General features: G+C 40.7%; 2 protein-coding genes across 2 annotated transcripts in view; both read left to right on the top strand.

Moving 5' to 3' along the window:
• Nucleotides 1–400: 400 nt before the first annotated feature.
• On the top strand, nt 401–2,228 carry LOC6534393 (coiled-coil domain-containing protein 22 homolog). The gene has a single exon (XM_002095035.4). The coding sequence runs from the start codon at nt 481–483 to the stop codon at nt 2,143–2,145; it is 1,665 nt and encodes a 554-aa protein (XP_002095071.1). The 5' UTR covers nt 401–480; the 3' UTR covers nt 2,146–2,228.
• Nucleotides 2,229–2,522: 294 nt separating this feature from the next.
• LOC6534389 (four and a half LIM domains protein 2) overlaps nt 2,523–14,347 on the top strand; it is a 57,507-nt gene continuing 45,682 nt past the window's right edge. The window contains exons 1-2 of the mRNA XM_039374571.2: nt 2,523–2,650; nt 3,904–4,170. Of these exons, the coding sequence (XP_039230505.1) occupies nt 4,090–4,170 (81 nt within the window). The 5' untranslated portion in view covers nt 2,523–2,650; nt 3,904–4,089. The remainder of the gene's footprint in view (nt 2,651–3,903; nt 4,171–14,347) is intronic.

Below are 14,347 nucleotides of genomic sequence, written 5' to 3'. Positions count from 1 at the left end.
TTTCAGGGGACAGTAATAGAAATGTGAAAAATAAGAAGGGGTGTCACAAAAATACCTTCAAACATTACCAAATTTGTATTAATGTTTGGGGCTCTCCAACTGGATTGCATGTTTTTGAGTTATTCATAAAAAATAAATTTTTCTAGGGTATTACTTTTACGTTAATGTTCGAGTCAAGTCAAAATTAAAAAAAATTGAAAAATGTATTTTATTAAAATTTTAACGCTTCTGCTGCGTTTAACGAATTTAACAATGGAGTTTAAATAGGTCACTTATAATGCATTTGTAAATTAATGAAACAAAAATTTGTTACAAATTAAATTACTTTTTGAATCAAACTGGTGCTGCCACATCGGCTTGAGAAAACCGCTAACGTTGCCGGACCTCTTTGTTCACGTATCGCTGTGACTGTCACAAGAGAGCCACAAAAAAAAAACACTCTCATTAAAATGCGAAAATAAATAGTAAATAAAGCGAATCATGGACGAAGTGGACAAGATAATCATGCACCAGCTGCACCAGGTGGACGCGGCCATCGAACCGACGGAGGAACTGTCCGGATTCACCCCGGAACAGGTGGTGCGAGCGGTCTCCGGCTGTCTGGCGGAGATCCGTCCAGACTTGCAGCTTCCTCGGACCCTTCCCGGCGGAGCGATGGCCCAGCGCTTCGGAGTGGCCAGCTCCTTGGCGCAGGGATGCAAGGATAGCGGTTACCGCGGCGATATTGGATATCAGACTTTTTTGTATCCCAATGCCGTGGAACTGCGGCGGTTGCTGATGTTTCTCATCGAACAACTTCCGCGAGAGCGTCAAAGCACGGAGGACGGTGGCAGCAAGTCGCAAACCCTGAGTCACAGGCAACTCCTAGAGCGAAAAATCCGCAAGGAGCTCGCCCAACAACTTAAGACACCCTGGGTGCCACAGTTTGCCAGATCCGTGGGCAATCGCAAATATCTTGGTTGCAGTAGTCTGGGCATTGAATTTCGAGCAAACATCAATCTCAACATTCCATCCGCCAATCCCGAGGAGCGTTCCAAGGAGCAGCAGCAGTATTTCGACCAACAGGCGCCCAGCCTCTTCCAGCAAACGTCCTCCACCTCTTCGGATCTAATTGCCTCGGTGCTGCACAAGAACGAGCTGGACAGGTGGGGCCAGACATTGCCGGACTCAACACTTCCCTTTGTGGCCAGCGAAGATCCAGCGCCGCCCCTACCGATTCCTACCGTAAAACCGCCCGCCAGTGCGGAGGAGGATGCTTCACCCATTCAAGAACTGAGCGACCAAGTCGAGGAGTTGCGAGTCCAATGCGAAACCCTGCTGGCGGAACGCAAAGCACATGCTGTTGCCATTGCGGCTCTTAAGCAGCGGGAAACAAAAGCGAGCGATGAGATCAGTCGCATTCAGCCCACGCTCAAACTGCACGAACGCACTTCCTTGGTTCTCGCCGATTCTGAGGAGAACCTGACCAAGCTGGAGGCCCTACTAAAGTCCACTCAAAGCAAAAGGATCACGCTTACCCAGCAGTGGCAGGATTACAGAAAACCGCTGCTGGAAAACCTAGAGAAACTTAAGACCGCCAAGGAGGCTCAGGAGGTCCAGGGCATTCGCAACAACATCGAACTACTAGAGCAGGAACTTCTGGCCAAGACCCAACAGCACAACGAACTTAATGCCACCCTGCGCAACGCCAGTCAGTCCTTGGCACCTCGCAAGGAGTACACCCGCAGGATACACGAATTCATTGGGAATATCCGTAAGCAACGAGCAGATATCTACAAAGTTCTGGATGACACGCGGCAACTGCAGAAGCAGCTCAATGTTGTGGGTGCCCAGTTGCAACGCCAGTTCAACTACACGGACGATCTGCTCTTCCAGAGCGCCAAGCATGATCTCCACGCTAAGCGGGCATACAAGCTCCTGGCCCAACTCCACGCCAATTGCAACGAGTTGGTCGAGTGCGTCTCCCTCACGGGAAACGTGACCAAGCAGATCCGCGAACTGGAGGTCCAAATCGATGGCGAGAAACTGAAGAACGTGCTGACCAGTCTGCAGCAGATCACCGGCGATATCCAGAAGTTCGAGCAGCACATCCAGGAACTGCAGGAGCAGATAAGGAGCGTGGAGCAGCCGAATGCAGGCAGTTAGTTACTCGGAATCACTTCTTTACTAGTGCCAATCACAATAAACGAATTGATGCACGCCTAGCGTTCATTTTATTAGTCATTTTATTTGGATTCAATGCTTTTCACAGATGAATATTAAAATTTTAGAGATATACAGCTATAAATTCTTTCCTCTTTTGTATTTACTAAAAAATGGATTACATAAGATATTATCTTATGAAATTAGATATCCTGCATTAAGAATACCTGAAAGATTTAATATTAAAGGGTATCCACAGAGTCGGTTTCCGAACTCTTATTCAATTTTGGTATTTTTAGTTGGCGGCTTGGTTCCTTTGGTATTTTTACGCTAGCCGGCCACGTTCACACTGGCCAACAGCCGCAACATTCGTATTTTTCGCAGTGTTTTGAAAGCCAAAGCTGAAGCCAAAAGCGCGTCGGCGGATCGCGTTCGTTTCGTTTTTACGTTGATTTACTTTCGTTTGTTTTTAGTTTGCGCGGCAACGAGTGAGATATAGTGTGTTTGTGTGAGTGTTCAGTGTGTGCATTGCTTTTTACTCCTGGCTAAATTACCTACCACAAAAATGCAATAACAAGGAGAAAAAGCCGTGTTTCAAAATAAAACACTCGAGTGCGGTGTTGTTGTTGTTGCTGCCGCTGATATTCCAGAACTTGTTTTTGGCCTAGAGTTGTGTGTTGTTGTTGTTGCTGTACTTTTTGGGTTCTTGCATGCGGCCGATAACAAGTTTAACCGGTGTGCGTGTGAGCCGCGCTTAAATGTGTGCTTGCATGTGTGTGTGCGCCTTCGCTGGTGTGCGTGTGTGCGTGCGGCTCCTGCAACAAACTGTTGCTTCTTCTTTCTTCTTCTTACTGAAATTGAATTCCAATTAGAATTGCAGCACGCTGAAGGTCGAATTGGCGAGGGAGGGGAAATCAAATAAAAATAAGCAGTAAAAAATAGTGGCAAATCGAGTAATTAATTGGCCGGCCGGCTTTGCTTCTTCTTCTTCCTCATTCTCATATTCGGGGTCAATCAACGTTCGCCAGCAGCAGCAACAACAACAACAACCACATTCTTTTGGAAGCGTTCCGGTTCACCTTTTTTTGTTTTCGTTAGTGACGTCTACTTCTAAAAATAGTCCAATGACAACGTTCTTTGCATATGATCCGAACTTCCAGACTCATTTTTACTTTAACTCTCATTGGAAATAGATTGGGAATACAGTGAATACCAGTTTAAGTACTCCCCCGCAGTCTCAATTTCCATATTAAGTGTACCGATTTTGCTTATCATAAATATCGGATCAATTTTAATGAAAGTAAATCACTTTCCAGTCATCCGGTTTGCAGCAAATAAGGCAAACGATTTTAAACTTGAATTGTTGAACAAATGTGATTATTCTGATATTTGCTAAACAAAGATTCAATATTACGAGAGAATGGAATTTTTTAAGAAATTGGTAATATCATTTACTCAACTAATAATTTCAAATAAAGTAGTAAAAAGGAATAGATTTAACTATGAGTAAATGATTATTTTCAGTTAACTATTGTTGTTTTATAAATTCCCAAATTGACCCCAATTGCTGTCCACTGTATAACACTAAATATCACCGCTTCCAGCGGCAATTAAAAAAAGGCCAAAACAAAAGCGAATTGAGGTGGCAAAAACAATTTACCGCCAGCGACATTTTTCAACGGCTACGTAATAATTTGCTTATAGACCAAAGCAGCAACGCCAACTGATAAAAAGTTGTTATAAATTAAATTTACTTCGCAGCACGCAAGCTACCACATAAATATAGTAGTGAAAAACCGAAGAAATATCGAGAGAATAAAGTGCAACCAAACGAAAGCAATACGAAAAGGCGTCCCCAGTGAGTTTTAGTAACTAGAACCTAGAGCCGCAAGTGCAATTCATAAGCGATAACCGACGGAGGTGGAAGATACGAGTATAATTGCCATAATGACACCATCGCCGACCAAGGAACTCATGAGTGCCACACCGACGATTTCGCGTCGTCCGCGCGAGGAGTTCGCCGAGAAGGTGAGTGGATATGGATATATGTAGTTATTGGTATCAGGTATAGTGTTCAGTTTTTGAAAGATAGACTGAAGATATGGCCAAGAGTAGGGCCGATTTAACGGCCCGCGGCGTTTTGGCCCAAACTTCCTGTGTTTCCATTAATCGACCCCAAATGTGTTGCGTTGCCGTTCAGGCGGGAAAATACATAAACAAATTGGGCTTTCGCCTTCAAGTCTTCTCTTGTTTGTTTGCCTGTGCCTTGTTCAATAAAATATATACGTACTCGATCCAATTGTACCCTATACACATATGGATGTACATACATACATATATTGCCATCATCAATGCGCGGCCAAATAAATATCGCTGTCATCGCTGTCTTCTCGGGACTTCTCAGCCTTCTCAGACTTCTCAGCCTTCTCGTAATCGTTCCACCTGAGTTCTATATTATGATTTCCGTTACTCCATCACCTGTGCCGCGATTTGTTTCCGTGCCGATCGGCCGGCTTTGCTTTTCCGCGTCTGCTTTTATTCTTGGCTCTGACTAATCGAACACAAAAAATTGGCCCTGGCCTACGTAGTGTGCTGAAATTTCATTGATAAGATATCGTTGGCAAGCGGTAATCGCTGTTCTCAGCCCGGCGGCCCAGAGATACCATGTCTGTGTTTATTTAGCAAGTGCAATATTAAATTTGGAAGCTAGACCTAAACTTTAATAACACTGTTGCTATATTAAATACAAACAATGAAAAATTTCTAAGCAGGAAATAGTCTATTTCAATATAACCATTTTGAGCCTTATCAGCCAATTTTAGTTATGGTTTTAGTCAAATAATTTAAAAGTATAATACTTTTGCATCATATTTGCTTAATGGAATTGAAGAAAATAAATAATTTATAATTTATAACTGACCCTAAAACGTTTCGTTCGTTTTAAAATGCGTTACTAATAATAAGTCTATTTTTTTAAAAGATTGAATATTTTGTGTACTCATATAATTTGTTTGTTGTTTGTTTAAAATATTAAGAAATTGTCCGATAATCTTATCTTTGAGCTACATTTGAATAAATTCCACCGAGCAACCCAAGCAAATAGCTGCCAAATGTTATTCTCAAGTCGAATGAAACGGCTTACAATTCGACAAGATGAGTTTAGTACTTCCCATACTGCTATAGATAATTTCGTAGTTTGACTTTGTAAATTATCCGAATCGCACTCATTTCGGCTGACGTCACTCGAGGCACTTGAAGTGCAAAAGGAAAAAACGCGAAATAAAAACGCTGCATTAACCAATTCGAATTCAAAATTCAGCGCTCAGACTTTGAGTAGAGGTCAATGTTGAAGTGGGGAAGCCTCATTAATGGCGAAAATGGAATGCTTGAAACTGGATTTAGCTGTTCGGCAGAGAGCGTGATGTATGCATATACTAATAGATGTTGAACAGTTACAAATTCATATGTAAATCGTATTATTTATGGCATGTATCTGGATCGCACAAAAGCTGTCGCCAGACAACGCCCAGAAATGTTTTGAATACTCTGAGTATTTCGAATAGAGATGTCAAACGAGCTGTAAATTAAGAGGGTCTTATATTTGTATCTGATTCCCTTGCTCTCGAATTTTCGTCAATTGATTGATTCGCCACAGTTGGCAGCAACTTTGGTGCAGATCAATCAATTTGCTGCACACGCAATGATTTTTTTTCGAATTTTTTGGAGGGTACCTGTGTCTGGGGCCTCTTGTGTATGTTTTATACGATTTTATATCTGGGCTGTCAACGATTGTCAGTCAAGAGTGAGGGTCCAATGCAACCAATTCCAATGGCATTGACCATGAAACATTTATTTTTTATTCGCTGGCTCGCCTTAAAAGCGCTTTTTGCTGTGAAGTTGATGGCGTTGGCTGTTGGCTGTTGGCGTGCTAACAGCTAATTTTGTATATTCTGCATATGTCTTTTGCACATTAAAAATACACAAAAAAGGGGGAGCAGAAACGAGAACAAAATTGCGGACCACATAAAACGACATGCCGTGCGAAATCTGATGCAATCGATGAGATCATCACCCGCCGAGATTCTCCATCCGAATCCGAGCTCCATTAATAAGCCGTCCCATAATTATAATCAGTAGGGCCAGCGTAATAATTTCATTAGCAGCTAAAGCCTGGCTTGGACTGCAAGTTCTTTACCATTCGGATTTATCTAGAGGATACTTCACTTCCTATAGAGATGTTAGATTAGGTTCATCCTGGTACTGAGTCATTCGTATTCCCCCAAAAAAGTGAGGCCCAGGCCTCATTAGCTGGTAAAGTCGCCCTTTGATATTTTTTCTTATTTCCAGATTGGTTCTGACTCATCTGGTGCATCATCATCGCCCTTCTTGTTTCCTTTTGGGATGAGGAGCCTCTGGTTCTTTGTGTGTCGCCAACTTTGTTGCAGCTGACTTTCCGTTTCTGTGCACTCTAAAAAACGCTTCACACATTTTGATTAACTCGAGGAACTCGAGTCTTAAATCGTTCGAGCGCTTTGTCTTAATTGCTTCGGAAGGTGGCGAATTTTTTATTATAATTGTTTGGTTAGATTGCGATCTTTATAGTCGCCACTTAATTTATCAACCAGTTGCTTTTGCTTTCCTGTTTGGTCCGGAATAAAAACTAGAACTGAGTCATCATCATTATGCTGACGAACCAACCCCAAAGAATTTGTTCAAAAGTCAATGCTGCGTTTTCGGCATAGGAATCTATTGATAAACCATGAGAAGCTGAATTAATTTAATGAAATCTTTAAATATAGAATTACCAGTGCTGTATCAGATAGCTGTCAAAGTAATGATCGGTATCTGATAAACACGTCAATAAACAAGAATACTTTGCGGCTTTTGGTTTGGCGCAGATTGAACAGCAAGAGGATCATTTAGATAAGATTGCTAACTTTATTGAATAAATCGGTAACCAAAGAACGATAAGATGTTTAGCTGTATCCAGATAGGAAAATCTTTACTTTAATCAGCATGTCTATAATCAGCTTATATATGCTAAATGAATACCCTGACATTAATTAAACAATTTATGTGCACTTAATAGACTAAAAGAGCGGAATCTATAAAGTGCTTTCTGAGCACTTTCGAACTATCAGTATCAAAAAAAGCTTTCAGATAAAACGATTTTTGAGTGTCGTTTTTTTTTTGGATGGCTGGCCTTGCATCCCTCTGTTCTTTATATTTTGACACTGTGAAACCCGAGGCAATCACTCTGCGGCTTTCCAAATACCGGGCTATATACTGCGAACGTATATAGAAATCCATATATATGTGCACACGAGTGGCTTTGGTATGTATTTGCATTTGGAGACGCTACGCTCGGCATTATTTGCGTTTTAAAAAACTAAAAAACAACCTTGCACTTGCCGAGCTGCGACCAACGCTCGACAGTCGGCAATCGACAATCGACATTCGCATTTTGCCAACTGGTAACTGGCAGCTAACCAGCTAACCAGCTAACCAGCTAACTAGTTACTGCCGCCTGACAGTTGACAACTTTGTCAACGTTTTTAATTGCATTATTAGTTTTCATTGCCCGTCAATTTGCGGCCAAATGGCTTCAAGCTGCAAATTATGGCGCTTTGCGTCGCGCCTTGAAACACATTTTTGAAATTCGGCTGGGGCGAATTTTTGGCGCCCCTCTACCAACTTCCCAATCATCGGTCATATTCCGGTGTCCGTTCTGGCCTTTCCGTAGATTGTTGCGTGTCTTTGTTATATTTCCCAGGGGAGTGTTAGATGTTCGCACAGCGGAGGTGAAAAAACCAGCTCTAGAAGTAAATCTTGTAAGTAACTTGTGTGCTATGAATGTATGGATTATTGGTTTATATTGGAATTATTTAACAAAATATAAATACAAATCAAAATACAAATATTCAACAAATAAATATTTTAGAAACAATAATCACTTTTCTAAAGATACAATATTTATTTAAGTTTAAAATATCAATATCATTCAGTTTAATTACAGTATAAAGAATGATTTAATTTCTTTAGTTCGGAGCGCTCTGAATTTAAATAAGAAATCGAATTTAGAACGACTTGAAGTGCTATTGTGGTGTCCAAACTTGTGGTGGCGCGAAGTGAGCGGAAAGTGGGGGAGGTTAGAGGGTTGGGGCTGGGGGCGTGGGGCGTGGGATATCATCTTGCACACCTTTCAAAAACCAGGGTGGTGTGGCATGGACTGGGCTGGGCAGTGGGGATGGCCAGGTGGCTCTGTCATATCACATGGCGGTGTTTGCGCAATGGAATACCGGCACGCTATCGCCTTTTTGGGCCACGCCATCCTCCATCTGGCAGGAGGTGGTGGTGGTAGTGGTGGTGCAGGAGGAGGAGGTGGTGTCGTTGTCATCCACCTACCGGATTTTCGGCTGCTATCGCCTCTTTTTGCCTTCTTCATCATTTTTCGGACGCCTGGGCGTGTCGCACATTTAATGTTGTTATTATTAATTTAATTGATTTGGACTTTAATTCGTTTATTTTGGAACAGCTGGCGTAAATGTTATTAACACAAAAAGTTTACGCTCGGCTCGTTTCGTCTATTCTTAGACGTTTTCCATTCAAATATACTTTCGACATCAATTTCGGCTTAACTACCGTCGTTTTTTTAATGCCAAATGCTTTTGGCTGTGTGGTTTTTTGTGGATTCTCTTTTTGGCTGTGAACTGCGGTAACCCTAATTTGCATTAGATGTATTTAGTAGATATTTTTTTGTCAGCTTGTTAGGCTTTAATTTTTGGCAATCATTCGCACCAGCCAACACTTCACACCCCACCAAAAATCCAGTTTGAGCATTTCGAATATAAATTGCTTGGCGACGGAGCAGCTAAAAGCCGGCATTACCCTTCAAATCTCGTCATCTCGCCACCATCAAATCCCGCTTAAAGTCAATATTTGTGTTGGCTTTAAGCCGAGGAACGGTGACGTCATCTTCACTCGGCAAAGCACGCCGATCGGAAATTGAGCCCCTTCAATTAAAATGAATCTCCTAAGGCAAGGGGCTTATATTCATATTGCGGATGCTTTGTTTCCCCTTTTCGGCTTAAAAATCTGAATTAAGAGAGCGTATGACAGGAAGCGCAATTAAAAAAAATAACAAAAAACATGGAGAAATAATTAAAAGTTCCACAATTCCACAAGAAGCTTACCTCACTATTGGCAGAGTATGGGAATTCAAGAGTAAAATATTTGCATATGACCCAAGGATTTAATCTGCTACAGACACGTTCCACAGAAAACAATGAAGGCGAAACGGGTTCTCTGCTTTTCCAGGTCTTTATTGTCTATGCTCGAATAAGTGTGTTAAGTAAACCTTCTTCTCCTGAACCATTTATTGTTCAATAATATAGCTCTCCAAATACGTCATCCTTTGGCATTCGGCACTTGGGTCTTTAGCCCAAAATGGAATGCAACTGCAGTCGCTGCTTCGGCCATTTCCACTTCTTCGTGTAACCATGTGGCCTTTCTCCAAAAATTTTCAAATAAAACAGTCAAGAGGCCGCACCACCTGCACCACTCCGCACTCCCCAAACCCAAAAGCCCCCAGCCACCCAAAACCTCTATTATAGCAGGCGCAGAGTTTTGCAAAGCTCGCGTCATGCGTGCCTCCACTTGGCACCTATTTATGTATGCACAGTTGTGGTCACAAAAATGGCACCTAAAGCCTCCATAAAGTTGTACAATATTTGCCAAAGCATTATTAATTTGTTATTGGTTTTGGGAAACTTAGGAACGTTCGTGTCGTAAAATAAGTGAGAGGTGTAGGGATTACTTAGCATTTAAACTTAAATGAATGCGATTTTCGATTATGTAACTTTATGCCCTCTAGAGCATGCTTAAAGTTTGAAACCGTATCTTTTCTAGACTCACATTTTTTTTTTAACTTAAACAAATTTTTCTATACAATCCTATCCTTTATGAACAAGGATAACACAATTCAACTAGATATCATATTAAAATCACATTAAAAACATATTAAAAAGAAGGTATTCCATTGAGGTGACCCCGTCTGTGGATCTTGTGTGTGGTGGCATTCAAGCAGCGCTTATGTGTGTGCCCGAATGTTAGGTATCGCATGTGAGTATTGGATGGACCGTACACTCATACTCGTACTCGTACTCACACTCGCACTCACACTCGTGTTGATGGTCTACTTTTCTTCCCCTTTTCATCCGCAGGCTTTTCTTGAGTCGCGGCCTCTTGTGTTTGGTCTTGTTGTTGTACATTGCCTGCCGGCAACCGGTCACGTTTGCTGCACTGAGAGAAAAGGATCTTTAATGACATTTTTGATCTTACAAAACATGGACATAGCATGATTAATGTTCTAGTACCAGACCAACAAAATAATTCTACTGATTTAAAAGCCGCAAAAGTAAAATAAATATAACTTCTTATAATATCAACTCCATTTTGCCATGGAAGAGTTAATGGTTTATAGTGAAGTTAATGGCTTATTTCAAATATTTAAATTTTCTCTATGTGCACGGTGTTTCTGTTGACGCCAGGGGGCAGCCCCTCCCATCTCCCCGAGCCCCCCGCGCTTAAGTGGCTAAGATAGGTAGGCATTGGATTGGAGCAGCTGTGTGTGCTCTATAACTGTAAAAACACGCTCGCCCACTTCCTCAAGAGCCGGCGTTTTGACCAAGGCGTCGTTTTGTTTGATTTCTGTTTCGTTTATAGTCTATATTGCCCATTGCCCCGATGCGATCTCCATCGTCGTATCTATGTTTCTTTGGTTACGGCCGACTCCCCCATGTGTGTGTTAATTTTTAATTGTGCTAAATGTGCACATAAATACACAATAACCGCCCGGGAATAGCGTTCACAATGCCCAATCGGCAATTCACAGTTCACAATTTTTCTATTTTTCAATTTCAACACCCACCCATAATTTGGCTTATTTGTGGCCATTACTATTGCACTGCTTGCTTTTTATTTTTATTTTGGCTGATATTGTTGTCGTTGGCATTGGATATCCCCCACAATTGTCTGGGTGTGCGTACGACTTAATGGCTGATAAATATTATATGGCAGGTCATATACCTACACAGACATGGATCTCCATACTGGATACTGTGCACACAATGCATTTGTCCAGTGGACATGTGGCCATTGGCCATTTCGCTGGCAAATAAACCATCGGATCATCCATGCATAGTTGAGTCTTGGGTCACTTTGCCTATACAAATTCATTTATTCAAATATTGATTTGCTTATCGGGCACACATATGAGTATGGCCGACATATGAATTGCATATAACAGAAAATGTTATTAAATAGGGTAAATATTCATAGAATTTATGGAGCTCTGCATTTTTAATGGGTAACACGTCTCAATTGAAGATAAATATGTTATAAATCGAGCAAAACAATCAAATAAATATAATTTATTCTCCATCACTCCGATATGGATTTTTAATTCAAAATAAGCAAAAAACCAATTCCCAGGAAATGGTTTATTCACTTGATCGAGCACTGAATGCCATACAATGATTTTTCTTTAAAGGCATTTAAGCGGTTTTATAAACAACTGAAACTACACTGGCACACTGGGAATTGACCTCATGATTAATCATTTGGTTTTTCTCCACTAGCAGCGATGATTTGCCTCTTCAAGTGATTTATTTCGCACACGAGCAATAAATATTAAAAATGTCTTAAGTTCTTTATTCCATTTGTTTTTTGCTTTTCCGGTAAGCCTACCTCAAGCCAAAAATACAAATTCTTTGATGTTTATGTTTAGAACAAGGCATTTAGTAAATGTGGAACCAGCGCCCAAGAACCATAATTAAAATGATTAATTCAAATTCTTTATACGCAGACAACGGGTTGTATGAGTAATATGTCCTTAGCATTTAATATTCATTGAAGTTTAGATTTGTTTCTTCTGCCAATCTGAGTTCGTACATATTTTATTAATCTTTTCGCAATAAACATTTTGGCGCAGCAATATTTCTCGTGTGGCAGAAGGTGGAGCCTGAAGGGTGGCACCCAATTTGGCAACCACGGATGTATGTATGTGGCATGTGGCAAGTCTTCTGTTCTGTTCTTTTATTCTCTCGCCTGCTGATGCGGTTGCCACAACCTCGGCTGCTTTGCTGGCTGAGCAGTGTTTATGTGGGGAAGATGCTGGCTCATGATTCTGCGAATGGCGTGAACTTTCCCCTGCCCCAAGCATTTTCTATCCCCACTTCTCCGGCGTCCCGCAGCGATTTTAGATTGCCCCAGTCCAAACGTATATTTGTGTTAACAGTCAAAAGTATTTGCTCTGCGGAACGTGCACAGTTCCTTGGGGTTTTAACAATTGAATAAAATAATGGAGAGGAGACGAAGGAGGGAAATGAAGGGAATCGAAGACATTTATTCAATTTATTAAGTGTAAAGATCTCGAAAATAAGAATATAATAGTTTTGACTTTCCCTTGTAAAATATTCGAGTTGATTCGGCTTCACATAAATATTTACAAACAAGTATTAAAATATTTTAGAAAAATACTGCGATGCTTAATTTCTAAATGACTAACTGATATACTATAACATTTATAATTATTTCATATTATTTAATTATAAATATCTAAGTAAATTGTATTCACCAAAAATAAGCTTATAGATTTAATTATTTGAGAAATTATTAAAAATTAGTTACAAATACAACCGCTTACATGACTGAGAACCATTTTATTTTGTTTAACGCATGTGTAGCTTTCTGGTTCATTGCCTACATTTAGGCAGCAGCTGCACGGTTTCATGAGTTGAGCCTAAAAGTAGGCAATTGTGTAAGGGCAAACCTGCCTGAACTCCAAATTAAAGAAGATTAAATTTGGAAAGCAGGCAAATAATTCAGCAACTGATTTACGAGCCAACTGGGACTGCCGAGCTGCAGAGTCTTTTGTCCTTAAATTCCCAGAGTTTCAACGGTACATGTATGTGGGAACACATGGGCAGTTGTTAAGTGCTTAAAATATGCATGATTTAATTGCCAGCCAGCTGCTGAAAAGTTGTCAAAGCTGCATTGAACCTCATTCAACGGGCCGCGAATTTCACAGATACGCCGATACAATCAAATGACTCGCATAAAGTGAGAAATCGGAAGCGAAGCAAATTAAAGTGCCACCAAAAACGATAAAATATGGTAAAAACCCCCACACACGCCACTCGATCTCCTCTGAAGCGCTCATTAGTCGCAAACAAAGAGACAATGTCTGGTCACCGTATACCCCATCGTCATCATACTCGCGTTTGATCAGCTCCGTCAAAATCAAATCTGATCGTAGAACGCTCACCTCTTCAAACAAAGCATAGCCCAAACACCTGAGCTCAGGTGTCGTCTTTGTTGCGTCGCTTGTCTATTGTCGACTTCACACCCGGTAGTTGGAAAATCACAAATCTCAGAGTGGAGCGTATAAGGCGGCTACGAGATCTTGCAACAGGAAGGGCAACAAACTGACTGGGATTCATATAAGCTCAGTGTCCATATAAGACGTAGTGGCTATCCTTTATTTTCTATAGATGTACATTGTCAAGACTTTAATGGGTGGATGAACTTAATGTTAAATAAGGAACAAATGAGAATTGAATTATATATGGAAAATTTAGATAAATAAATGACATTTACGATTTTTTCATTAAAGCCATACCCTATTATATTAGGTTGTGTTTATATGAATTGTTTTTAGTAAATTATAATAAAATTGTTTATTATAAATTGTAGTACTTAATTATGAAATCATCATTAATAACAATTAATCTGTGACATTTGATTTCATGTTTATAAAAGTTAATTATGCATTATTGTTATTATGTCTCCACAATAATTTATACGTCCATTTGGGCAAAGGCCAAATTGGTTTAAAAAATCTTTGGTTACATGTGAGCCGTGTTTACTGGGTATCTCATTATCGAGTATTGAATGTTAGTTGAGTTCTATTGATTGCGGTGATGTTGGCATGCCGGTGTAAACGCTAATTTGTTAAATGAGCTGTTGATGCCCGTCTGCGATGGCTAATTAGAGCGATTTCCGTTGCATAAATTACGAAAGTAACGTTTTGCCCCACCAACGACTGGAAAAGGGCTAATTTACATAATACCCGTGCATGTGTGTGTGTGTGTGTGTGTGTGTGGGGCACTGTTACACCCACGCACTCAGCTGGTGCTGAACGCAT

Source organism: Drosophila yakuba, chromosome 3L (assembly GCF_016746365.2).
Source record: "Drosophila yakuba strain Tai18E2 chromosome 3L, Prin_Dyak_Tai18E2_2.1, whole genome shotgun sequence".
In the NCBI taxonomy this organism is placed as follows: domain Eukaryota; kingdom Metazoa; phylum Arthropoda; class Insecta; order Diptera; family Drosophilidae; genus Drosophila; species Drosophila yakuba.
Note: the sequence above shows the minus strand (reverse complement) of the source record. Positions and strands in the feature narration are given on the sequence as shown.

Excerpts from the sequence above, each read along its gene's own strand:
- LOC6534393 (XM_002095035.4), top strand. The coding sequence starts at position 481 with ATGGACGAAGTGGACAAGATAATCATGCACCAGCTGCACCAGGTGGAC.